A 27,153-nucleotide genomic window follows, 5' to 3' on the forward strand; every position below is an offset into this window, starting at 1 on the left:
GAACCATAGAGATAAGCAAAGGTTTGTTTTCTTTTAATGATAGTACCTTCTTTTATAGCACCCTTTAGAGCAAAGGTGCTGTAAAACAGGTACCCCCCATACTGATTTCTATTGATGGTAGAATTACAACATTTTGTCTACCTCTTGGAGGCAAATTTGGGAATATATAAGAATAGCCTTCAAAACATTTTAAAACTTTGATCCAATAATTCCATTCCTAGAGATTTATCATTAGGAAATTATTAAAGATTTATAAGATATATACATTTATATTTACATATATATTTAAGGATGCTCATTATTAAATTTCTAACAGAGCAATCTACATCAGGCAACCATTAAAAACCATGTGTTTTGAAAATATTGTTTAATATGGAAAAATGCTCAATATAATGATAGATGAAATATGCAGAATACAAAATTGCATAATGTGAGGGCTTGTATTTTTGTTCTGTTTTGTTTCTGTTTTTTAAGTCTGGGCCATTTATTTTTATTTATTTATTTTTTTACTTTTATGTTTATTTATTTGGCCGTGCCAAATTAGTGGGATTAGTTCCCCGAACCTGTGCCCCCTGCAGTGGAAGCGCAGAGTCTTAATCACTGGACCACCAGGGAAGTCCCTGTGAAGGCTTGTAAAACACATAAGTTACAGTTTCATGCATCGCTGTGGGTGAATTTTTAAAACTTAATGCTCAGTTAAAACACAGCATGTAATAGAAGATTATATACAATATGATTCAATTTACATAAAGGTTAAAAACAGGCAGAACTACAAATAAATACACATATTACATAAGAATCTTTACTGGGGAGGAACTAGGAAATAATGCCCAATATTTTGCTAGTAGCTCTTCATTTGCTTTATCAAATGGCAAACAACTATAAAAAGACAGGGAGCAAACAATGGTTGCCTCCCAGACCTGGAGAGAGCAGCTTCATGCAGGGTTCTGGGTCTTGGGTGACCCTGGGGAGCTCAATTTCAAATTATTTTTAAAGACCATAAGAAGAATTATCATTGAAAGAAAATTCACTAACTTATTTGTACCATTAGGATCAAAGATAAATATTCAGAAAAATAAAAACTTTTAAAAGAAAATCCAAATTGATCTTACATGGCTCCAGTTTTGGAGATACGGCAAGTATATTCTGCCTTGAGCATCCACATGTTTTCCAACTGAGATTCCCATATTTGCAGTTGGCTTTAAGAAGCAAATGGGGGGAGCAAAAGGGTGAGAATCCAAAATCCACAAACGAATTGGTATGTTATATGTATTACCTATTTGAGACAAAATAAACACATCTTCAAACAATAATGAACCACACACATTATATTTATGGTATAGCTAGGTGGCATTTTAAAACACAAGTCTAGTCAAGTTTATAGATAAAGGATTTATGTAAACTGAGGCCTATTTTCCTATTTTCATCCACATTCACATTGGAAATATGCTCCCATTAAAGCACCAGTATAACGTTTAAGGAAATATAATCAAGACAATGGCCAGCTTATTCAATTCAATTCAATAAATATTTATAGGACCTACTGTGCTAGGAGTATGGGATACATCTTCTTTAGGTAACCTTCTTTGCTCCACCCAATTTATTTGCCTACAAGTCTGTTTCTCTGTTTACACTATAAACGTCTAGAGATGATTATGTATTATTCATTTCCATGTCCCCTACAACAAGTATAGTGCCTAACATACTGGATACTCAATAAAAATTTCTTATATAAGTAAGAATGAATGAATGGGGACTTCCCTGTTGGTCCAGTGGCTAAAACTCCGCACTCCCAATGCAGGGGGCCCAGGTTCGATCCCTGGTCAGGGAACTAGATCCCACATGCCTCAACTAAGAGTTCACATGCTGCAACCAAAGATCCCGCATGCCACAACTAAAGATCCCACGTGCTGCAACTAAGACCCAGTGCAGCCAAATAAATAAATAAATACATATTTTTTAATGAATGAATGAACAACTGAAAGATGCACTTGATACTGGCCCTCAAGTTGCTCATTAACTGCAGATAGTGTAACATACAAGCTGGGTTAGATACATACAACCTAGAGCTGAAAATAACCTTAACAGCCACCTTGTCCAGTGGCTCTTAAGTTTTAGTGTACTGAGATAGGAACCCAAATGAAAGCTCTTCCATGTACATGTACCATGTAACCATGTACCATGTACTATGTAACCCTGTACCACATACTATGTAACCATGTATGTCATGCCTACTGAGAGCCAAAATCTCTGACTGTTTTGGTTTACAGGAAGCCCAAAGCTAAACCTAATATAAGTGCAAAAACTAATCTTAAACTAGAAATTTGATCAATTATCTTAACTGTTCTATTGTATCTCCTGATATTTATTCCTGCTTTCACAGTCTTAATGCATATGTCTTTCAATATATTTAAAAACATGGCTGCTCAGGAGCACAAATGCCTAGGTTCAAATCCTAGTTGCACACATCACTAGCTATATGATTTTAGGCAAGTTACTTATTAACTTCTCTGTGCCTCAACTCCTTCCTCTACGAAATGAGAATAATAAAAGCTCCTACCTCACAGATTGTTGTGAGGATAAAATTAGTTAAGGTACATAAAATGCTTAGAACAGTACATGACATGGTAAGTACCATGACGGGTTGGCAATTTTTACAATTTACCTCAAACCCACTTTGGAAATAAGCAAGGTATAAATAAAAAGTTTTCTTCTCCACTGCAATCTTTTTCTTACTAAGGAAATCCTCTACTTTTTTCATCTTGCTTCCTCCTGCCCTAAGCACAATGATACTCAGCTCTGTCTGCATATTAGAAATGCTTAAGGAACTCTGAAACATACCAGTATCCAGGCCTCTCCCCAAAAGTTTCTGATTCAGTGGGACAGGGTCTGGACAATATTTTTTAAAAGCTTCCCATGTAATTCTAGAGAACTGAAAGTCACTACATAATAGAAATGTCCTAGTACTATTTCTACTATTTTATATCAGCAGTTCTCAGAACCATATTCCTCTTCTAATTTTATCTAAGTATTAAAAGAACTTTTTATTTGGGTATAATTGGTATATAACACTGTATTAGTTTCATGTATACAACGTAATGATTCAATATTTGTATATATTGCAAAATAATCACAATAAGTGTAGTTAACATCCATCACCATACATAGTATCTAAGTACTTACAGTATGGATACAGGCATAGCTGTTGGTACTCTATGATTATAAAGTCATGTGATCACAGCACCACAGAGTGACCAACAGGTATTGAGACACATCATCACATTCCTCCAGAAGTCACTCTGTCTAATGTTATATACTCTAGACCAGTGTTTTTCAAATGTTGGTCACAATAAATAGGTCATGAAATTAATTTAGTAGGCTGCAAACAATAATATTTAATTTTAGTTATATACATATATAACTATGTATACGAAAGTATTTCTTATTGTGGGTCACAATCAAACACTTATAAGCCACTGTTTGGACCATGCAATTTTTTTTTTTTCCACGCTGTGCAGCATGTGGGATCTTAGTTCCCTGACCAGGGATTGAACACATGCCCCCTGCATTGACAGTGCAGAGTCCTAACCACTGGACCTCCAGGGAAGTCCTAGGCCATGCAATTTTTTTTTGTTTTGGAGTGGTAGTCCCAATCTCGATGGAGCCATTTTCTAATGTTAATCACTACACATTAAAGAAAAGGAAAGGAATGTCTATTGAAGGTATCTTCCTGGTTGATCAAGGATCTGCTGCCTCCATCAATGCCTCTCCCCAGCAGCATTCATGCATTTTAATATCACACTCCTGGCAAAGCACATGGTGAGCCTGATTCCCATGTCTATAACTTGTAAGATTTCACTACTGGTATTCTCTGTGCCCTTCTTCCTTCTTTCTCATTCTTTTCTGTCAGCAAATGCCCTGCCTCCTACCCTGCCCACTTAATTTCAGTAATTCATTAGCAAAGAGTCAGGACTCCTGGTAGAGTCCTCAGATTTAAAGTAATTATATCATAAGGACATAATTTAAGTTAGTTGTAAATAAAGTTCAGATGGGTATCATCTTACTAAGATGATACACATCTCTAAACAATGGGTGGGTGAAGGAAAAGTGTCATCACAACCTTCACACAATCTTGGAGGGATAAGAAATAATCCAGAAAATTTCTGCAGGTATATATAAGGAAATATCAACAGAAGATTCACCTCGGGAACAGGACTGGGTGGGAGGTTAGATATAAGCTTAACCTCATCTCTTTTCAATTATTAAAATTTTTTTTAACATGAGCATGTACTATTATTATACTAACAAAACTAGTAACCAGGGCTTCCCTGGTGGCGCAGTGGGTGGGAGTCCGCCTGCCGATGCAGGGGACAAGGGTTCATGCCCCGGTCCGGGAAGATCCCACATGCCGCAGAGCGGCTGGGCCCGTGAGCCATGGCTGCTGAGCCTGCACGTCCAGAGCCTGTGCTCTGCAACGGGAGAGGCCACAACAGTGAGAGGCCCACATACCGCAAAAAAAAAAAAAAAACAAACTAGTAACCAGATAAAAGTAACAAAAGCATGCAAATAATAATGGTCAACGTTTATTAGGCACTTACTATGTGCCAGGAACTATGCTAAGAGCTTTACTTAGAGTAATGCATTTAGTCCTCAAAATTGTAGAGTTAGGCTCTATCATTGGCCCATTTTACAGATGAGAAAGATAATACATTCTGACCTTCTGATCAGCAGGAAATAACTAGTATGCATCACAAGGAGTTGCTATAATTCCAGTCAAAAGCAAAGGGGAAAAAGAGTGTACTACCAAAAAAAAAAAACAAAAGATATTGCAGGTACCATTACTACCTTGGAATTACTACCAGCATAAGAATCAATGACCTGACTCCACCGCTCTAGGAAGATGCAGAGTGCCAATGAGTGGCATCTTAAGATAACTTTTATGCCCTCCTGTAACCTCCCCACATTGTCCTAGAAACTGAGGGCTACTAAGCAGTGATTCATTTAAATTTGTAAGTTCCTCTGTCAATATGCAACTACCCTTGAAATCACTGGGGTTGGTAAGAACTATGGAATCAGTCAATCAATCAATCATTGGGGTGGTAAGAATTCTTTCTCTCTCTCTCTAACATCTAACCATAATAAACACAGAATACAAGTAATGGGAAACAGGTCTCAGTAAAATTCTCTAGGCAGCCAGAAAACAGTCTGAGAGCTTGGGAGGGGAGAAGCAAGGAAAGAAAATAAAAATCGACTCTATACCTGCTCTGCCTACCTCACTGCAATTTTTTCAGAGCCCACTGCTACCTACTTTCATCTCCAACCACATTCCTATTCATAAAAACCAAACTGGATTTCTAAGCATTCTCTGTGGCAAAGGAGATGTTATGATTGGACATACACAGAGGAAGAATAAAACATGAGTGAACCTCTGGCAGTAAGTCATCATGGGGGCAGGGGGAAGCAATAAAGGAGGGTTTGTAACAGTCTAGCCACTACCATAATGAAGCACCTACTTTGAAAAAAGTCCCCCAAAATACATCTTCTTGGTGTCTGTTGGGCAATGTGCTCCTATAATACAGCGATGAATCCTTTGTAAGAGACAGCAAACTGCACTGCTCTCTCCCCATTTGGTTTCCAGATCTTCCTCAGCCCTTTTTCAGTGCACCTCCTCTTTCAAATACCCAGTAAGTTCATCTATTCCTAAGCCCTTCAGTCAGTAATCAAAGAAACTAACTCAATCATTCAACAAATATTTACCGAGCATTTTCTATAAGCACAGCACTGTATATTAGTGATTTTGGATGTTATTCCTCCTGAGATTATTTGCATTTTAAAAGGGGAATGGATTTTTAATGGTGGGATTTCAAGCACCACTTCAGAGAAATAATTGGAACCAATGCTCCTCTGGTGTTCTTCAAATCATACTAGATAAGCAAGCTCGTATGACACCCATCTGACAGGTTAGTCCTGTTAAACGTTGAAGGAAGTAGGTCTAGACGAACAGAATTAATTATAGGGAAGTTAGTGATTTTTTTTTTATTTTTGGGCAAACACTTAGCTATTTTAACCTGTCAGGTGATCTGAAAATATGTTGCTTTTTTTGAGCTTTAATGGCACCTGTGTTTTAAAAGTTTCCTATTGGGTTTTAAGTTCCAGTCTGATGCCAGCTGTGTGGACTCAGGTAAACCATGTGACCAGGACTCAGTTTCACCAATAGAATGGGGATAATGCTACATCATATAGAGGGAAAGGGAGGGGAACAAAACATTCGGGTAATGGGAGAAAAAGGTAGGATCCCTGCAGTTTGCTATGGAAAGCAGAGTTAACTCTCCACAAGCGCAGGCCTATGTCTGTCTTGCTCGCCTCTGTACCTCAACACCTAGCAGAGTAGTGGGCAGATAGCTGACATTCAATAAATAAATATTCGTTGAACTGAACTGAATTTGTTGGTATTAACCTAAGCCTTCCTTCACTGGGACAGCATTCTGCTATATCCAGTAAGGTTCAGTATAGATCATATACATGTTAAAACACTTTGAGGGGAATTCCCTGGCAACCCAGTGGTTAGAATTCTGAGCTGCCACTGCTGGGGGCCCGGGTTTGATCCCCGGTTGGGGGAACTAAGATCCCGCAAGCCACATAGCGCGGCCAAAAAAATAAATATTTAAGGGCTTCCCTGGTGGCGCAGTGGTTGGGGGTCCGCCTGCCGATGCAGGGGACGCTGGTTTGTGCCCCGGTCCAGGAGGGTCCCGCATGCTGCGGGGCGGCTGGGTCTGTGAGTCGTGGCCACTAGGCGTGTGCGTCCAGAGCCTGTGCTCCGCGGTGGGAGGGGCCGCGGCGGTGGGAGGCCCAGGTACCGCAAAATAAATAAATAAATAAATATTAAAATAAATAAATAAATAAATAAAAAATTGACCAGCTCGTAAAAATGTTCTTTAAAAAAAAAAACAAAACCACTTTGAGAATGTTATGGAACTAAACAAATGTAAGTTTTAATTAAACTGCTCTTTTAGAAAATTCCCACATTTTCTCAACTTCCACACTTACCCTGATACATCACAGGAATAGTGCCGGTGAAGTTCAGCAGGTTTTTCTGGGAACTATCTTTGAAAACTGGAAGAAAAAAAAAGCCCCAGAATGCACAATCAGAAGTAGGAAGAACTGTATTAAAGCGTGTGCATGTACATACACACATACAGAAACACACATAACTTCTAAATACCATCATCTAGGAATCAGTAAATATGTTGACAAGGGCAAAGAACTAAATGATGTCCTCTTAGAAAGCAGAGCAGGTAGTTGAAAGAACACAGGACTTAAGATACTGAAATCCCAAGTTTTTGGCCGACTTTTCCTACTTAGAGGTGATGGAAGAAATTTTCACATATTGAGATATGCAGAAGTCATCCTAGCTTATACATTATTTAACTTAAGCTTTATGCTAACTAGAATAGCCAGTTTTGTGGCCCATTAAACATACATTGTACATCTGCTTTAATCATTAAAGAAAAGGGTGCATTGTCCAGAAGTAAAGAATGTCTGTTTTGAAGACAGAGATAAATGCCTCCCTTCCCTAAAACATCAACGCTAGCACTCCTTCAATGATAAAGCTCCCTTCACAGGCGCCAAGGCCGTGCTGACTCATTGTGTGCGTGCTCATTTGTCTTTTTTTGAAACCTTGAAGGAATGCACCCCTGTGATGTTTGATGTTCTTTGTTCTGACAGATATAAAACTGTGCTGAAAACCATGCTTCTTCGGAAAGCTCTTCAGAACTATCTGAGGCTATAGTGCTCAGACTGGCTCAAATAAACTCTTTTCTATTCCTATTATAGACTGTTTATTATTTCCGTCGACAGAGGCATGTGACTTTTGGTTACTTTAACCTCTTTGAACTTCAGTTTCATCATCTATAAAATAAAGATATAAAATCTATAAAGACTGCATCATAAAGTTGTCACAATGATTAAATGAGATGATGTGAAAACCCTTAATAAGAAGTAAAGGATTATAAAATGTGGGGACGTTATCAAATAACTGCCGCATGTAACATCAGTTATAAGCACTTTCAGATATCAGATTATAAATTTTATAATCAGAAAAAAGAAGTTAGTTTTACTTTTGAAAGTGACCTTTTAGAAGGATTAATAATTATCTTTGCTTTCTCTAACTCCATTATTCTCAACCTTTTCTCAATCTTCACATCCCTGAAATTTCAACTTACCCATCTGGGACACACTGATGGAGAATCAATGCCCTAATTTCTGAACTGAATACCGAAAACACGACATCTGGTTTCAAACTGTCAAACTGCCTTCCTTTAAGGACTTCAGTAGCTTACTATACTATTTATGCAGGGGAAGAAAAAAGCCTAAATAGATTTGATGACCTATCAGAAAGGGAGAAGAGGAAAAGCCAGGCTGACAGAAAACTCAAGGCCAAGAGTGTACATAAGTACAAATATTTACCTTGAACTATATGAGTGAAAGGTAACAATGGGTGAAGGGATCACCCTAAGGCAAAACTAAAATGGACAGAGGAGTGGAACAGGGATTGTTTCTCAGGGACACAGAAGAACCTGAAAATGTGGTAGAGAAACTACAGGTGTAAATAGTCATTGTCCAAATTATTCAAAAAGCCAAAAGAAAAATGATTATAATACCTGACTAACATTGTCTTCAATAATAAAATGTACCTTGACAATATTAATCCTATAGCTTGAGGGTTTAATGGCACCACAGCCTACTTCCTCTAGATGGGGGAAATGAAAATTAACTGGTATAACAAAGGCTTAAATCTATAAGATTACTTATAGATTGTAAAAGAACAAGTATTATTCAAGCAGAGGGCAAGATGGACATGAGTACAAGCCCCAACTCCATGCCTAACTAGCTGTGCAATCTTAAGCAAGTTATTTAAACTCTCTGAGCCTCAGTTTCTTTCTCTGAAAAATGAAGATGATAATACCTCACAGCTTTGGTTGTACAAGAATATGTAAAATAATATAGATAAAACATTTGGAAGTATATCTGGTGTTCAATAAATAGTAGCTGTTAAATCCCCCATCCCAGACATTTATGCAGCACCAAATACCTGGGTGCTAATCAAGAGAGGCCAGACACAGGTAAGCCAGAATCTAATCATTTCTTCCACACATAAAATTAGCTATTCCTAAGAAATACTTCAATAATGCCTCAAATTTTCTAATATATAATTCTGAATTAGACATATTTTTGTAACCCAAGCTAATTCAAATACAAAACATACCCATGTAGAATAAAGAAGTTTTTCAAAACTGTGTGTTTTGACTAATTCGTGGGTCCTGAAATCAATTTAGTGAGTCTCAATCAGCATTTTTTTTTTTAAATGGTATGGAATGGAATAGAAGAGAAAACACCAAGGTGTACATAATACTTTAGTTGTGTGTATATGGGGTCATGATATAAAACACATTTCCAAGTGTGGGTTGTGGTCAGAAATTTTGAAAGGTAGTAAAGTAAAATCTTTCTCAGGTAACCAGACCCTCTATATTAAGTGAAGAAGATAACTAAAACTTTGTTATTAATTTATTATCAACCATATATGTGGTAGGCAGAATAATGGCCTCCATGGATGTCCAATATCCTAATCCTTGGAACCTGTGCATATGTTACCTTACTTGGCAAAGAAACTTTTTAGATACAATTAAGTTAAGGACCCTGACATGGGGAAATTATCCTGTATGATTAGAGTGGGCCTACGCTAATCACATTTGGTTCTTAAAAGCAGAGAACCTTTTCTCTGGAGATGTGACTACAGAAGGATGGTCAGAGAGATGTAACATTGCTAGCTTTAAAGATGAAGGAAGGTGACCTTGAGCCAAAGAATATGGGTGACATTTAGAAACTTAAAAAAGCAAGAGAATATATGATCTCCCAGAGCCTCCAAAAAGGAACTAAGACCTGCCAACACTTAACCTACAGAGACCTGTGTTGGGCTTCTAGACAAATAACTGTAAGATAGTAAATTTGTGTTGCTTTTTTTTTTTTAAGATTTTTTTTTGATGTAGACCATTTTTAAAGTCTTTACTGAATTTGTTACAATATTGCTTCTGCTTTATGTTTTGGTTTTTTGGCCTCGAGGCATGTGGGATCTTAACTCCCTGACCAGGGATTGAACCTGCACCCCCTGCATTGGAAGGCGAAGTCTTAACCACTGGACCACCAGGGAAGTCCCCGTGTTGTTTTAAGCCACTAAATTTGTGTTCATTTGTTACAGCAGCAATAGAAAACTAATACCATATAAATTTTATTAAATTTCCTCAAAAACCACAGGTCATAAAGTGTAGCTCAAAATCAGGGGATAAAAGAGAGAAATGAGAAATTATAATAAGTTTGTAGATCTCTAGGAACAAATAATTAATAGTTTAAACAATGTAACAAAAACTAGAGGATACAATTCTTACCATAGGTATCCATGGAATATCTGAAATGTGGGAAAAACGTATTTACATTCTCCAGTTCTTCCATAGTTAGATCCCTGAACTTGTACTGAAGAGAGAAAAATGAACACAGAATAAGAATAAAATTATAAGCAACAGAACAATTACAAATTAACATTTAACTGAACACTTACTATGTGCTAGGCCCTGGGCTCTGAGTTTTACAAACATGAATAGTATTTGACTTCATCCTTTTAATAATGACCCTATGAAGTAGGCAGGGCTTATAACTGCTTGACTTTATAGAAGATGAAAATGAAAGCTAGAGAATCAAAATAACTTGCTGTGGTAGATAGCAAGTTAAGTAGTGAAGCCAGAGCTCAAACCTAGTGCCTGGGCCTTTAATCACTATATCAAATGCCTCCAAATACTTCCTGAAGGCTTAAGAAGTAGGGCAGGATGTAGCACCCCTGTCATCACTGTAAGATCCACCTCTCGTGCCTGAATATCTCATTCACTTGAGACACCCTGAATTTCCCTACCTGGTACCGCAGCTGGGTTTCAAAGGGAAAACAGAAAGCATGCAAAGGTTTGCAGTCAGGTTGAGTGACCTGCCTCCTCATTCATCCAGATGTAGTCTCAGAAATACTACCTTGGTTGCCCTGTGGGCAAAATCATTTAACTTCTTTGAACTTATTTTCTCATTCGCAAAGAGAAATTATACCCACCTCCCGGACTTGTGCTAGGCATTAAATGAAGAAAAAAAAAAAAAAGTATGTTGGGTCTATTACCATTCTGAAAATGAAATTAAGAAAACAATTACGTTTACAATAGCATCAAAAAGAATAAAATACTTAGGAATAAATTTAACAAGATGCAAAACTTAGACTCTAAAAACTACAAAACATTGTTGAAAGAAATTAAAATAGATCTAAATGAATAGAAAGATATCCCTTGTCGATAGATCAGAAGACTTGATATTGTTAAGATGGCAATGTTCCCCAACAGATTCAACAATCGCCAATCCATATCAAAATCCCAGCTGATTTTTTTGCTCATTTGCAAAAATTTACGAATGGACCTTAAAATTCATATGGAAATTCAAGGAATGCAGCCAAAACAATCTTTAAAAAGAATTAAAAAGAGCTTTCCTGGTGGCGTGGTGCAGGGGACAATGCAGGGGACACGGGTTTGAGCCCTAGTAGGGGAAGATCCCACATGCCACGGAGCAACTAAGCCCGTGCACCACAACTACTGAGCCTGCGCTCTAGAGCCCACGAGCCACAACTACTGAGCCCATGTGCTACAACTGCTGAAGCCAGTGCGCCTAGAGTCCGTGCTCCAAAACAAGAGAAGCCACCGCAATGAGAAGCCCGCGCACCGCAACAAAGAGTAGCCCCCGCTTGCCGCAACTAGAGGAAGCCCGAGTGCAGCAACGAAGACACAATGCAGCCAAGAACAAATTAAAAAAAAAAAAAAAGAAGTCGGAGGATTCAAACTATAATCAAAAAGACAGTAACAAATGTGGGAAAGGATGTGGAGAAATCAGAACCCTCATATACATACACCACTGCTGGTGGTAAAATGGTGCAGCTGCTTTGGAAGAGTTTGGCAGTTCTTCAAAAGATTAAACACAGAGTTACCATATGACCCAACAATTCCACTCTGAGGTATATACCCAAGAAAAATGAAAACATGTCCACACAAAAACTTGTGCACAATTGTTCATAGCAGCATTATTCATAACAATCAAGAAGTGAAAACAATCCAAATGTCCATCAACTGATGAATAAAGTGTGACATATCCATAAAATGGAATATTCAGCCATAAAAATGAAGAACTGATACATACATGGATAAACCTTAAAAACATTACACTAAGTTAAAGAAAACAGACACAAAAAGCCACATATTGTATGACTCGTATATAAAGTACCCAAAATAGGCAAATCCATAGAAACAGAAAGTAGCTTAGTGGGTGCCTAGGGTTGGAGGAGACTGGGAGAAAATAAAATAACTGCTAAGAGATCCTATTTCCTCTCTCTGAGTCTTAAGTTTTTCATGGGCAAAAGAGATATAGCTCTACTGCCTGCCAACTTCAGCAGGTATGTATGAAGATCTCATGATTAACATATGTAAAAGTGAGATATTAAACAAAATATGTATACAATAGTAAGTACCGACAGGAAACGATGAATCGACAAAGCATACCTAGGTTACAGAAAGGCCTCTGAAAAGAGCTGTCTACAATTCACATTAGAGCCTAGAACGGTACAGAAAATTAGAGGGAAGGAGGAAGGTCATTTTAAGATGGGAAAGAATTTGGCAGAAGAAAAAGTGTATAATTAACAACTTGAGGACTAGAAACATCTCTTACTCATTTTTATTTCCCCATAGCATTTAGCACAGGGTATGGCTTCAATAAATGCAGGCTAATTGGATGGCAGTTAGCAAAGAGGCAGATTTATATGAGTAGAGTGGATATAGAAAGCAATTATGATCCAAAGGACTGAGCATCGATCACTAAGATCACTAAAACTAAGAATCGATCAGTATTAACTACAGCAGGGTAAAAATGAGTCCCAGATTCAGTGAAAACAAAAGTGAATGAAACCATCCCAACTCCAGACACTACACAAATGTACAAAAGGCTGCATTGTTGTCACCTGGAATATATATTTATTATGAACCAAATAATTTTTGTTTTGTCTTCTATTTGATGTTATAAGCTGTTTTCTACATCCTTAACATCCTCTGAGAATGTAATGATTAATGGCTGCATAGGGCTATATACCAGAACTGATCTAACTGCAAAACTGACATAAAAGCTTGTCAAAAGCACTCTTTGTTAGGGCTTGAAAATCCAAACATCACTACTAGTCGAATATGTGATTTGCCTTTCTGACGAAAAAGACCTATGTTACCTGTCCTAGAAAAATAAAAAGCACATCATTTTCACTATATATGAAACAGAGTATCTTCTTAGTGTAATATTAAGACATATATTCCATTACTGTTCCTATACCACCTAAGAAAAGCTTGTATAACATTCTCCAAGGAATATGCCTCAGACAATGCCATTTGCTTAAAGGGTGCAGGCAGGGAACTAAAGAGGAAAACTGGCCCATGAGATCCTAAAACTAAAGCAATTATACTATCATAAAAATCAGTTGAAAAACTGAGAAGTTACTAAAATTTTAACTTCATCCACTATGCTACAGTATGTTTATTTAGCAGACTGATACTTACGAACATCAAGAGTACCCCTGTACGACACTGCTCAAACGTTGGACACCCTGAGGAATACTTTGTGGCATCATTTTATTTAAAAAAAAAATTAAACATTAAGGAATCTTACAGATCAAATCCAATCCTATTATTTCATAACTGAGCAAATCGAGGTTAAGTTACCTGTCCAAGGTAACTTGGCCAGGGGAGTGGGAAATAGGAATTAGGGAACCAGAGAAGTTTTCTAAACTTAATATTTAATACAACTAAAGAATATATATACAGGGCTTCCCTGGTGGCGCAGTGGTTGAGAGTCCACACGCCGATGCAGGGGACATGGGTTCGTGCCCTGGTCCGGGAAGATCCCACATGCCGCGGAGCGGCTGGGCCCGTGAGCCATGGCTGCTGAGCGTGCGCGTCCGGAGCCTGTGCTCTGCAACGGGAGAGGCCACAGCAGTGGGAGGCCCGCGTACCGCAAAAAAAAAAAAAAAAAAGAGTATATATACATATAAACATATATGTACATATATATACATTTTGAAGAATAAACACTCAGGCACCAACTCACCCATGTTTGATCTAGAACAGTGCTGTCCAACAAAACTTTCTGCCATGATGGAAAAGATCATTATGTGTTCTGTCCAATACAGTAGCCACAAGTGGCTACTGACACTTAATATGTGGCTGGTGTGACCAAGAAACTCATTTTTAATTTTATCTAATTTTGATGAATTCAAAGAGCCACATGTGGCTAGTGGCTACCATACTGGACAGCACAGACCTTTCCAATTCCATTACACCTGTCCGGGTGCTCCTTCTCTTAACCATTCAACTGCCTACCTTAAATTGTGTGGTCACACTCCTTTGCTTTTGCCCTCCATAGTTTTTATCGCATTTGTGTACGTCCCTAAACACCACACTGTTTTTCGTTGTTTCTTGTTTTAATCAAAATATAATCTTGCATTTAACCTCCAATTTTTTTCACTGAATATAATGTTTCTAAGATTCACTTGTATTGTTGCATGTTGTAGTCCATTCATTTTCACTGCTGCATAGTGTTTTCCATTGTGTGAATGAGTACGGAACAAATTATCCTTCCTTCTGTCAATGAACATTTGGGTTGTTTCTACTTTTTAATGATGAGTAATTCTGTGAATGTCTCTTGCTTCATATATTATGAATTCTCTATGGTAACTACCACAGAGTTTAAAATTCCCATTCATCCACATCCTCCAAACCCTTTGAAATGATCTTAATTTATGACAATCTAGTGAGAGAAAATGGTGTTTTACCATGCTCTCAATTTGCTTTTCCATGGTTACTAATGGGTTGAGCAAACATTCATTTCCCTGATTCTTCTTTTGTTTTTTAAAAAATGATTATTCGTGTCTTTTGTCCAATTTTCTATTGGTTTTAATATTGATTTGTAGGCTAATTTATATATTCTGGATACCAATACTTTGTCAATTATGCATTACAATATTATTCTCCAAGTTTGTATTTTGCCTCTTCACTCTCTTCGTGGTGTCTTTTTATACATAAAAGTTCTTAATTTGAATGCAATCAAATTTATCACTCTTCTTTGAGTATTTTATGTCTTGTTTAAAAAATGTTTGCATACTCTGAGTCCATGAAGATTCTTTCCTACATTTATCTCTATACGTTTTAAAGCTCGTCTTTTACACTTGAATCTTCAGTCCACGGGGAATTTTTATGTTTGGTCAGAGGTAAGGGTCCAATTTCATTTTCTCCTGTATAGATAATCATTTGTCTCTGCATTCTCCTTTCTGTAGTTATCTGCAATGCCTCTTCTGTTTTATATCACATTTCCAAACACGTGTGAACATGGTTCTAAGCCCTCTAGTCTGTTCCACTGGTTAATTTGTCTGTCCTACACCAACATCACACTAAGCCTCCATTACTAGTCTTGACATTTGGTAGAGCAAGTCCCACACCTATTCTTCCTCTGTAAAAATGTCAAGATTATTCCTGGCCTTCTGCCCTTCCAAATGATTTTAGAATCAGTCTGAAAAGTTCCCCAAATACCCTGTTAGAATTTTGATTGGAATTGCATGGCTCTATAGATCAATCTGGAGAGAGCTGACATCTTCACATCCACGAAGCTGGAATATTTATCTAGGTTGGAATACTTATTAGGTTTCATTTGTTTTCAATAAGATTTTTCATGTTCTCCTTACAGTTGCTTGATTTTAATGTATTGTTCACTTCACAAATTTTTCAGCAGTAAAATTATTTCTAAGTATTAAGTTATTATATTATTTGCCTACCTTGAGGGTTAAGGAACTTTGGAAATATCTGCTGGACTAACGTGTTTCTAAATGGTCTCCTTAATTTACACATCCAACAGACATTTATTAAGCACCTAAGTGCCAGACTCCATGCTATGCACTGATGATAAAAAACAAAAACAAAAACCTTCCTCAACTATACTGGTCCCACCCTTGAGAAAATTATTGTCTCTCTTTTGCCTTTTTCCTGCATTCCAGTTCCACCAAAATTATGAAGTTCTTTTTCTATTCTCAGCTTTAGCAATTCTTCCCCCTGGACAATACACCATGCTTCCATCACTGAAAAACTTGATAGAGTGGTTCTTTTAATTTCATGTTCTCTGAAGAGGAGACAGGAAGGGTGTAATCCTAAGGACGATGATACTTCTCTTCCTACAAGACCTACACACCTGTCACAGTAGATAAAATCATTCAAATCAAGTATATAAACAACTTCAATCATAAGGCTTCAAAACCTCAAAGGGGTGTACAAACTGCCCCAACAAAGAGAAACACAGGCAAACCCAACTAAAGAGAGAGCAGTTTATCTTGAAAGGAAAATGTAATCAAAAGAACCAGAAAAGTATGTGCATGTATATGATTCATATTTAACTGCTGCCATTACATTTTGTTACTGTTTTATTCTGAATGTATCATGTCTCATGCTTCAATAAAATTTTAAACAAAACAAAAAAACGGCATAAACGTACCGTTTCCACATAGGGAAGCTTTAAGAAGCATTATGGATCATATAACTAAGAAACTGGTGAAAAAGGTGGTTGCCTCATACTGTACACTGGTGGGGAATGAGAGAGCCTGAACTAAGAGCGTGGTGTAACATAGAAACTGGCGTTAGTCATGCCCGAGGAACGCAGGTCAGACTTCCGGGTCAGCCCTCCACCTCAACCCTTCAACATTACGAGGATCTCTTCCGGGCCTTCCAACCCTGTCTTCATTCTTAAGTCTACACAGGTCTTTCATTCACTGCACAGTTACTCAGCACTCCGTCGTGTCAGGTTAGGTGATGGGAATACTACAGCACTCTCTCTGCCATCAGAGTTCACCGCCCGAGTAAGGTTTGTATGTAAATAATTACTCCACGATGTGATAATCGATATTTCTGAAAGCAAGTAAAGGAGGTAGTGATTCTGTTTCTAGGGAGTGACATCTGAGTTGAGTCCTACAAAGGATTAGCAACGCGAGTCATAAAAAAAGGGGGTGGGGTGAGGGCAGGCCATTTCTGCAGAGAGAAAGGCATGGTTAAAGGGACTGGCGAGGGCTGGAAGCTGAGACCAAGAGAAGCTGGTGGCGTGAGAAGGTCTCACAGCGGGTGGAGGTTGGGGGATCTCGGATTTGCAGGCGAAGCCAGAGCCCCGGCCTCGGGAAGGAGAGGTCCGCGCCCTCCCTGCGGCCACTCCCCGCAGCCGGCTTCAGGCCAGCCCACCCCCCGCTCCAAGCCCCTTGACAAGCCGGGGAAACGCCCCAAGAAGGTGGCCCGGCCAGGGGTGGAAACGCCCCCAAGCCCCGGCGCCCCAGACCCTGCCCGGCGGGCTGGCCGCACCTTGCCAAGCAGTCGCCTCACACCCTCACTGTTGAACTCCATCTCCAGCCAGGACCGTGAGTCGCGTTCTGAGACCCCAGCCCCGGAATCTCCTTCCGCACTGTCCTGGACGGAGGCTGCCGAGGACTAAACTTCCCGAGCGGTCCAAGGCCCCGCCCCTTCCCAGACTCGAAAGTCCACCGGTGTCCAACGCCCTACGCTCAGCGAGGCTCCGCCCCGAGTCTCACCACCGCTCCTCCGCGAACCCTGAGCGCGTTCAGAAACGCGTGAGCGCCAAGGAAACCACGATCCAGCTTGCTGGAGGGAAACTTGGGGACATCGGTGAAGACTGGAATAGGAAGGACCCGAGGAGAAGCTGTAAAGGAGGTAGAAGATATTGGCGCTGTTCTGGGAGAGTTTCGAGAAGGATGTGATAAATTCAGTAGAGTATCGAGAAAGATCAAGAAAGACCCCAAATTGTGGTTGGATTTAGGAAGGAAGAGGTAATGGAGCTTCAAAAGAGAAATTTCGGGGGGGGCTAGATAGGAAAACGGACGCAGGAGGAGAATTGTCAGAACTGGGAAATAAGACAGCCGAGTGAGGGTGGTGTGCCTTTGGTGGGGCGGGGCAGAGCCTAACAGCGTTGGTGGCAGAGAGAGGAAAAAGTCAGGCAACAGAGTTTGAAGACAAAAAAGGTAGATTGGTGGTTAAGGTCATCTGGAGAAATAAGACGAAGAGATGCAATTTGCGGGCCTTGTTTGGTTTCCTTGAATGAGTTACTTACCTGCTTTGCATCCCTGGTTTGAGCCAGTGGGCCTAAAAAGTCCTGGGAGCTGGCTATTGTAACTGTCAAGAGGTTGGGTGGGCAGGAAGGTGATTGTATTTATAGGAAGAGCCAAAGGTAGGAATGCTGTGATTCTATTGGGAGAAGAAAGCGAAAGACTGGAAGGAGCACTTATTTATTCAACAAACTTTTGTTGAGCATTGGCTACTTGCTAGATATTGTCGGGGAGGAAGAAATTTTCCTCTATTCTTCTAGCTTCCTCTGGCTGTCTAAGAAGTAAACTGACACCAGACAGAATAATAGGAGAAAATCAAACAAAAGTTAATAGCATGTATACCTGGGAGAGACCCAGGAGAACTGAGTGACTCGCGTTAATGGCCGAAGCCCTCACCTTAAATACCATCTTCAGCTATGGCAAAAGAGGATGTTGGGGGTTGTGGTTTGAGACTTCAAATGGGAGAAAGGCAGTTCACATGGAGAAAGTAAATACTTGGTAAACAAATGTTTGCCGGCCCTTGCAGAGCCTAGGAGACTCTGATTTCTAGGCTCTACCGAGTTCCCGCCACCACATCTAGCCCATATTCTTTGCAGGTATCTCTGGTGACACCTTAATTAGGGGAACGGGCCTTCTCTCTAAATCCTTTTAGGCAGTTAGGGGGAAGTCTCTGGGGCCTTAAAAATGGGCATCCTAAGTTAACCCTCCTGCCAAAGAGACACATTTTAGGGTGACAAATTTTGCTCCCCTGCAATATTTTTCTAGGTCTGAGGATACTGCAGTAAACAAAATAGACAAAAGTATCAGCAGTCCTAATGCTGTCATTCTTTTATTAGTAGGAGGAGAGCAAAACAATAAAAATAGTAAGTAAATTAGACCGTATGTAAGAACTGATTAAGTGTTGTGGGGAATAATTTTTAAAAGGCAGGTTAAGGAAGTGAGGGTAGGTCTCCTTGAGAGGTGAGAAAGTAAGCATTCCATATTAGAGGGCAACCAGAGCTCTAAGACAGACGTGTGCTTGGGGAGAGTCAAAACCGCGGGGGAGGCCAGTGTGGCTGGAGTCCAAAGAAGATGTGAGGAAGCAGAAGTAGGCTACATCAGAGAAATAAGGGGGAGCCACAGATGGTTTAGGACAGTGATTCTTCCTGTGTGGTCCCCAGACCTGCAGCCTCAGCATAACCTGGAACTTGTTAGAAATACAGATTCTAAGGCCTCACCCCAGACTTAACAGAATCAGAAACTCTGGGGATCAGGTCAAGCAATCTGTTTTAACAAGCCTGGGTGATTCTAACCACTATAAGAACTTTGCGGACAACTGGGACTCTGGCTTGTCAATGCCCTCCCACCAGAGACCATCAGGAACACACCCATACTTAAACAAGTTGGGTTGATTACCCCTTCCCGTGAGGGAGCAGATACTGTGGAGAACCACTGGGACAGCTGAGTAAGAGTGTGGAAAGAACCTATTATAGGATTTGGGCTCTGCGTGATTTGGGAGAGGGCTTAAGGAATCAAAGCTTTACTTTGGATTGGGTGCCGTCAGAAGGCAGGGACAATTCTATGATTGGGTATCTCAATATATATTATCTCTCAGATGGGTAAACTAGAGCAAGGTTAAGGGTATAATTGGTAGAGAACCAGTAGTCGCATTAGCAGAGAGAAGACGATGTTTGGGTATTTCCTGGGTTGCACAGTGACCTTGTTTTTGTCTCTGCTTAGAAGAAATTATGACGAGGCCTTGTTTGGTCTCATTTTATCATGGTCTGAGTGACCCTGTCTGATGTCAGTGTTCTGAGATGGTTTATATCCAACAGGAGACAACAGGAGCCTAGCTGTGAGGGCCAGGTCAGCTTGTAGCAACACTGAGACCTAGCTAGGTCAGTCCGGTTCCCAGATGTCAGGGGCTGCTTTTTTCTTTCTTAGGCTTTTGCTCTGAGAGAGAGGAAGCCACTGGAGGGTTTTGAACAGAGGAGTGACACGATCTGACTGAGTTGAAAAAGAATAAGTCTGACAGATAAGTTGTGAAGAGACTTGGGGTGGGGGGTGGGGAGTGGAGAGTGGAAGCCGGGAGACAAGGTAGGAGGTGAGATGGTTGAAGGATAAGAGGCTTGTTAAGAGCACCTCAGCCAGATCTAACACACCTCAGAAACTTTGAAACTTCCAGAGATTCTAAGATTTAACAGATCCTATCAGAAATCCATTAATCAAGGAAAAGCTATCAAGTTAGAAGTAAGGCCTGAACAAGGTTCTTCCATCTTTTATGAAAGAACCTTTTATGGAAGAGGCCTTCCATCCAAACCACCAATTCTCTTCTGGTTTAATAACTATGGATGAATTATAGGCACTAGGAACACTCTACGCCTGTGTGTGTGTGTGTGTGTGTGCGCGCGTGTGCGCGCGTGCACACACATGCATGTGTGTAGCTATCAATTCCCATGTGGAAGGTACATTGCTAAGAGTTTTATGCGCTTCATTGCAGTTAATCTTCACAAAACCCTAGATGGAATTATTATCAATTATTATCTCACTTTTACTGTTGAGCAAACTGAGGTTTAGTGAAGTATTTCCTATTTCCTTGTTTCTGATATCCTGTTGAATAAGAGATGTATTACTGACAATGTTCTGGGGAGAAAAGTTTACAAAATTAAATATACATACCAGTTTTAACCCCACTTTTGGGAATTTGTCTTAGAGAAATAAAAGTACCCAGGATGTATGCATTATACAAAGATGTTAATTATATTAAAAGAGAAAAAAAGTCCCCAGGCTAAGAAATGGGAAAAGTGTATATTCTGCTCCTTTGTTTATAGTTTGAGAAAAAACACAAGAATGGTTTTTCTTGGTCCTCTGCTTCTGATCTCTGTTTACACTCTTTGCTTTCATAGTTATGAGTCCTATCAGACACATTGTTTAGGGATAAAACCTTGGTATTCTGAATATCAGACAAATGTATCCTTATCATTTACTTCTTTAAAAAAAGTTTTAATTGTAAAATACACATAATGTACAATTTACCATCTTAACCATTTTTAGGTATACAGTTCAGTGGTATTAATTACATTCGTAATGTTTTACAGCCATCACTACCATCTGTCCCCATAATTCTTTTCATCTTGTAAAACAAACTCTGTACCCTTTAAACAATAACTTCCCATTCTTCCCTCCCTCCAGCCCCTGGCAAGCACCATTCTGCTTTCTGCCTTTGTGATTTTGACTACTCTAAGTATGTCACCAGTGGAGTAGAGAGTCCAGAAACAGACCCTCACATATATGGTCAATTATTTTTGACAAAAGTGCCAAGACCATTCAGTGGGAAAAGGACAGTCTTCTCAGCAAATGGTGTTGGGAAAACTGAATATCCATATGCAAAAATGAAGTTAGATCCTTATCTAATACCATATACAAATACTAACTCAAAATGGATCAAAGACCTAAATGTAAGCCCTAAAACAATAAAACTCTTAGAAAAAAATGTAGGACAAAAGCGTTATGACATTGGATTTGGCAGTGATTTCTTGGATATGACACCAAAGACATAGGCAACAAAAGAAAAAAATAGACAGATTGGACCTCATGAAAATTTAGAAATTTTGTTCATCAGAAGACAGTATTGGGAATTCCCTGGCGGTCCAGTGGTTGGGACTCAGTGCTTTCACCGCCATGGCCCAGGTTCAATCCCTGATCGGAAAACTAAGGTCCCACAGGCTATGTGCAGCGCGGCCAAAAAAAAAATACAAACCAAAAAAACAAGACAGTATCATTTACTCTTTAGATGTGTGGAGCTTATATTGTTATTCATTGACAGCATATGCTGCATCTCAGGCCATCCTTCCACAAATGTCCTTTGACCTTGTGAAATGAAACTGCAATCTTTCTTTTCTTAAACTAGTTCTTTTTTCTAAGGATTTTATATCGCCCCTCAATTTTCATGCTCTGTCTGAACTGGCGTGCTTTTTTTTTGGTCATTTTGCTGCTTCTCTGGTTAAGTAAAAAATTGGCAACGTGCAAGAGAAATGTGTCCAAGAAATTTTGTTTATGACAATCACAGCATTGTTTATGGTGATAAAAAGTTGGGAAAAAAATCTAAATGCACATTGTGCCTGTTACTAATTTATTACCTTTCAGTTCCAAATACACCATTTATTGCTTGCTCTGCTATTGTGGAGATGGACCTTTTAAGCATTTCTCCCTTGCTAGTGGGCACAATATTAAGTTTTGTCAATAGAGGGCCTGGGGGTGATACTGCAAGGAGGAAGAGACTTCCTCCTTCCAGTGTGCTTTTGTTCTTGGTCCTACTGTGTGGCTGCCAGTGGCATGAGTCGGGATATCCAGTAGTGCTCACCTCTGTCGAATTTCAGTGGCCCCTGTGTAGGGTGCTTTCCATTGAGTTTCAGTGGCACTCCTGCTACTCAATGAGTTCTGCCACCCCCAACAAGGTGGCTTCCCAGTACATTCTACTGGCGTATCCCCAGAGGGTAGATTCTCAGCAATGATCAGTAAGCTTGACAGACACCCCCCATGGAGACTTCCCAGCAGATTCCACCAGCATCTCAGAGGGTGGTGCCCTACGTACCAGGTTCGGCCTAAAGCAGCTCATTGGATATCCCTACCATGACCACCACTTGTCCAAGTTTTGGATCTCATCCCTGGAAGGGCAGAGACTCTTTCAAGTTTATTCCTTCCTTGGATGCTTTGCCTCAGTTCTAGTGGTGGTGGCTGCTCCCTATATATGCTATTCCTGTGACATGTAGAGCTTTCTACCTCTTCCATTAATCTCCTGTTCCTAGTTAATAATTCTTTTTATCGAACATTCTCTGTTCAAATTACTGTGTAGTTTCTATCTCCTGACTAGATCTTGACTGATATAACCATTATTAGGAGAAAGATGAGGGAATTCCCTGACGGTCCAGTGGTTAGGACTCGGCGCCTTCACTGCTGGGGTCTGGGTTCAATCCCTGGTCGGGGAACTAAGATCCCACAAGCCATGCGGCTAGGCCAAAAAAAGAGAGAGAGAGAAGGAAGAAATACACGTGGAATATTATACAGGAATTTAAAAAAATAAGTTAGACTTCTGCTTCTGTCTATGAAGAATCAACTGCTACAGGAGTGTCTTCTCTCCATAAACAAATAGAAAATTGCATAAAATATATGAAATAATTATTTTCAGATCTTGCACAAGGGCCAGCACCAGACTGTGAACTTTGAAAGAAAGGAAACAAAAGAGATGAGCTTTAAAAGCCCCTGCCTACTGCCCAGAGGCAGTTTTCAGACTGCAGCACAGAGAGGGTTACCCAAACGAAGCTGAATTGAAAAGAAAGATAGTGGCGTACCAAGGAGGCCAAAGTGCCAGGAGTTTGCAGCATGTAGTACTGAAAAGAGGCAATTCCGCAGAGAAAAAACTCTGGACATCTCCACAGGGACCCTTGTGAGTCTTTAGCTGAGTTCTGTCTGTGCACACATGGGGTAAAATTCCATGAGGCCCGGAAAAGAACCACCCAGAAACAGTAGGCCAAACATTTCTTGGAGCTCCCAGAAGGGCTGGGAGTTGTGGGAAATTCCACAGATCGGAAAGACCTAATACCATTGGCATCAGAGAGAGCGCTTAAAAGGGTCATAGCTCAGTAGTGGGGATGATTATCTCTAGAGTAAAGGCTGCTCCTGGCCCACCATAACAAAGCTTAAAACTTGCCTCAGAACACTCAAACTGATTGCAGGTAACTTAATTGCATCCCAGAAGAAAACCCAACACTATCAAAAAGAATACAACAGGGCTTCCCTGGCGGTGCAGTGGTTAAGAATCCACCTGCCAATGCAGGGGACATGGGTTTGAGCCCTGGTCCTGGAAGATCCCACATGCCGCGGAGCAACTAAGCCTGTGTGCCACAACTACTGAGCCTGCACTCTGGAGCCCACAAGCCACAGCTACTGAGCCTGCGTGCCACAACTACTGAAGCCCGTGTGCCTAGAGCCTGTGCTCTGCAACAAGAGGAACCACCACAATGAGAATCCCATGCACTGCTACAAAGAGTTGCCCCCACTTGCCACAACTAGAGAAAGCCTGTGTGCAGCAACAGAGACCCAACGCTGCCATAAATTAATTAATTAATTAATTATTAAAAAAAAAGAATACAACAAAATCCAGCCCTCAACACTGTAAAATTCACCATGTTGAACATCCAACCAAAAGTTACCAGGCATTCAAAGAAACAGGAAAATATCACCCACAACAAAGAGAAAAATCAACCATTGAAACAGCCCCAGAAATGATAGAGATGATAGATTTGCAGACAGCTTCCTTAAAATGCTTATTATCAATCTCATAAATATACTCAAGGATGTAAAGGAAAACATGAACACCATGTGGAGAAAAATGAAAGGTAGAATTAAAAAAAAAAATAAGTTGAACTTCTAGAGATGAAAAATACAAAATCAAATTAAAAATACACTGTATGGGATTAACAGAAGTTTCGAAGATTAGGGGGAAAGATGAGTGAACTTGAAAAAGACAGCAATGGAAACTATCCAAAATGAAACACAAAGAGAAGAAAAATGAATAGAGTACCAGCAAGCTGTGGGACAGAATCACACTGGTTATTGGTCTAATACACAAGTAGTAGAGGTCACAGAAGGGGAAAGGCGGGGACAGAAAAAGTGTTTGAAGGAACAGTAGCCAAATATTTTTCCAATTTGATGAAAACCATAAGCCCATAGATTCAAGAAGTTCACCAAACCCCTGGTAGAAGAAACATGCAGAAAGTTACACAAAGCAACCTGAAAATAAAATTGCTGAAAATTAGTGATAGAGAAATTTTTAAACAGGCACTTTTCTTTCTTATTTTTTTTAACATCTTTATTGGAGTATAATTGCTTTACAATGTTGTGTTAGTTTCTGCTGATTCACTTTGTTATACATACATCCCCATATCCCCCCCCTCTTGGGTCTCCCTCCCACCCTCTCTATCCCACACCATAGGTGGTCACAAAGCACCAAGCTGATCTCCCTGTGCAATGCAGCTGCTTCCCACTAGCTATCTGTTTTACGTTTTGTAGTGTATACATGTCAGTGCTACTCTCTCACTTCGTCCCAGCTTACCCTTCCCCCTCCCTGTGTCCTCAAGTCCATTCTCTATGTCTTTATTCCTGTCCTTTCCCTAAGTTCATCAGAACCGTTTTTTTTTTCTTTTAGATTCCATATATATGCATTAGCATACAGTACTTGTTTTTCTCTTTCTGACTTACTTCACTCTGTATTACAGACTCTAGGTCCATCCACCTCAATACAAATAGCTCAATTTCGTTTCTTTTTATGGCTGAGTAATATTCCATTGTATATGTGTGCCACATCTTCTTTATCCATTCATCTGTCGATGGACACTTAGGTTGCTTCCATGTCCTGGCTATTGTAAATAGAGCTGCAGTGAGCATTGTGGTACATGACTCTTTTTGAATTATGGTTTTCTCAAGGTATATGCCCAGTAGTGGGATTGCTGGGTCATATGGTAGTTCTATTTGTAGTTTTTTAAGGAACCTCCATACTGTTCTCCATAGTGGCTGTATCAATTTACATTCCCACCAACAGTGCAAGAGGGTTCCCTTTTCTCCACACCCTCTCCAGCATTTATTCTTCGTAGATTTTTGATGATGGCCATTCTGACTGGTGTGAGGTGATATCTCATTGCAGTTTTGATTTGCATTTCTCTAATGATCAGTGATGTTGAGCATCCTTTCATGTGCTTGTTGGCAGTCTGTATATCTTCTTTGGAGAAATGTCTATTTCGGTCTTCTGCCCATTTTTGGATTGGGTTGTTTTTTTTTTTGATATTGAGCTGCATGAGCTGCTTGTAAACTTTGGAGATTAATCCTTTGTCAGTTGCTTCGTTTGCAAATATTTTCTCCCATTCTGAGGGTTGTCTTTTGGTCTTGTTTATGGTTTCCTTTGCTGTGCAAAAGCTTTGAAGTTTCATTAGGTCCCATTTGTTTATTTTTGTTTTTATTTCCATTTCTCTAGGAGGTGGGTCAGAAAGGATCTTGCTGTGATGTACGTCATAGAGTGTTCTGCCTGTGTTTTCCTCTAAGAGTTTGATAGTGTCTGGCCTTACATTTAGGTCTTTAATCCATTTTGAGTTTATTTTTGTGTATAGTGTAGGAAGTGTTCTAATTTCATTCTTTTACATGTAGCTGTCCAGTTTTCCCAGCACCACTTATTGAATAGGCTGTCTTTTCTCCATTGTATATTCTTGCCTCCTTTATCAAAGATAAGGTGACCATATGTGTGTGGGTTTATCTCTGGGCTTTCTATCCTGTTCCACTGATCTATATTTCTTTTTTTGTTCCAGTACCATACTGTCTTGATTACTGTAGATTTGTAGTATAATCTGAAGTCAGGGAGCCTGATTCCTCCAGCTCCGTTTTTCTTTCTCAATATTGCTTTGGCTATTCGGGGTCTTTTGTAAACAGACACTTTTCATATGATCCAGCAATCCTCCTCCTGGGATTTACCCTAAAAAATTAAAACTTATATTCCCTTAAAAAGCTGTACACAAATATTTATAACATCTCTATGCAAAAAACAAAATCTCTATTCAAAATAGCCCCAAACTAGAAACAACCCTAATGTTCTTTGACAGGTAAATTTATAAACCGATACATCCATACAATGGAATAATATTCCATAAAAAAGAACTAACTCTTGTACAACATGAGTGAATCTCAAAAGCATTAATGCTAAGTGAAAGAAGCCAGTGGAAGAAGGTTATGATTCCATTTATATGAAGTTCTAGAAAATGCAAAAGCAGATCCCTCGTTGCCAGGGACCAAGGGATTTAGGGGGAAGGGACTGACTGCAGAGGCGCACGGGGAGCTTTTTGAGATGATCACAATTTTTTCTATCCTGATTGTGG

General features: G+C 39.7%; 1 protein-coding gene across 2 annotated transcripts in view; it reads right to left on the reverse strand.

The window, feature by feature from the left end:
* The window catches only part of UEVLD (UEV and lactate/malate dehyrogenase domains), a 46,406-nt gene extending 28,688 nt beyond the window's left edge, over positions 1-17,718 (reverse strand). For both annotated transcript variants that reach the window (XM_029209265.1, XM_029209266.1), the window contains exons 1-4: positions 17,496-17,718; positions 10,443-10,527; positions 7,048-7,113; positions 1,113-1,276 (exon numbers count right to left, since the gene is read on the reverse strand). In XM_029209265.1, coding sequence (XP_029065098.1) covers positions 1,113-1,276; positions 7,048-7,113; positions 10,443-10,527; positions 17,496-17,537 — 357 coding nt within the window. In that variant the 5' untranslated portion in view covers positions 17,538-17,718. The remainder of the gene's footprint in view (positions 1-1,112; positions 1,277-7,047; positions 7,114-10,442; positions 10,528-17,495) is intronic.
* Positions 17,719-27,153: the final 9,435 nt, after the last annotated feature.

The sequence above is a fragment of the Monodon monoceros genome, unplaced genomic scaffold (genome assembly GCF_005190385.1).
Source record: "Monodon monoceros isolate NGI ecotype Baffin Bay Population unplaced genomic scaffold, NGI_Narwhal_1 Super_Scaffold_7, whole genome shotgun sequence".
Taxonomy (NCBI): Eukaryota; Metazoa; Chordata; class Mammalia; order Artiodactyla; family Monodontidae; genus Monodon; species Monodon monoceros.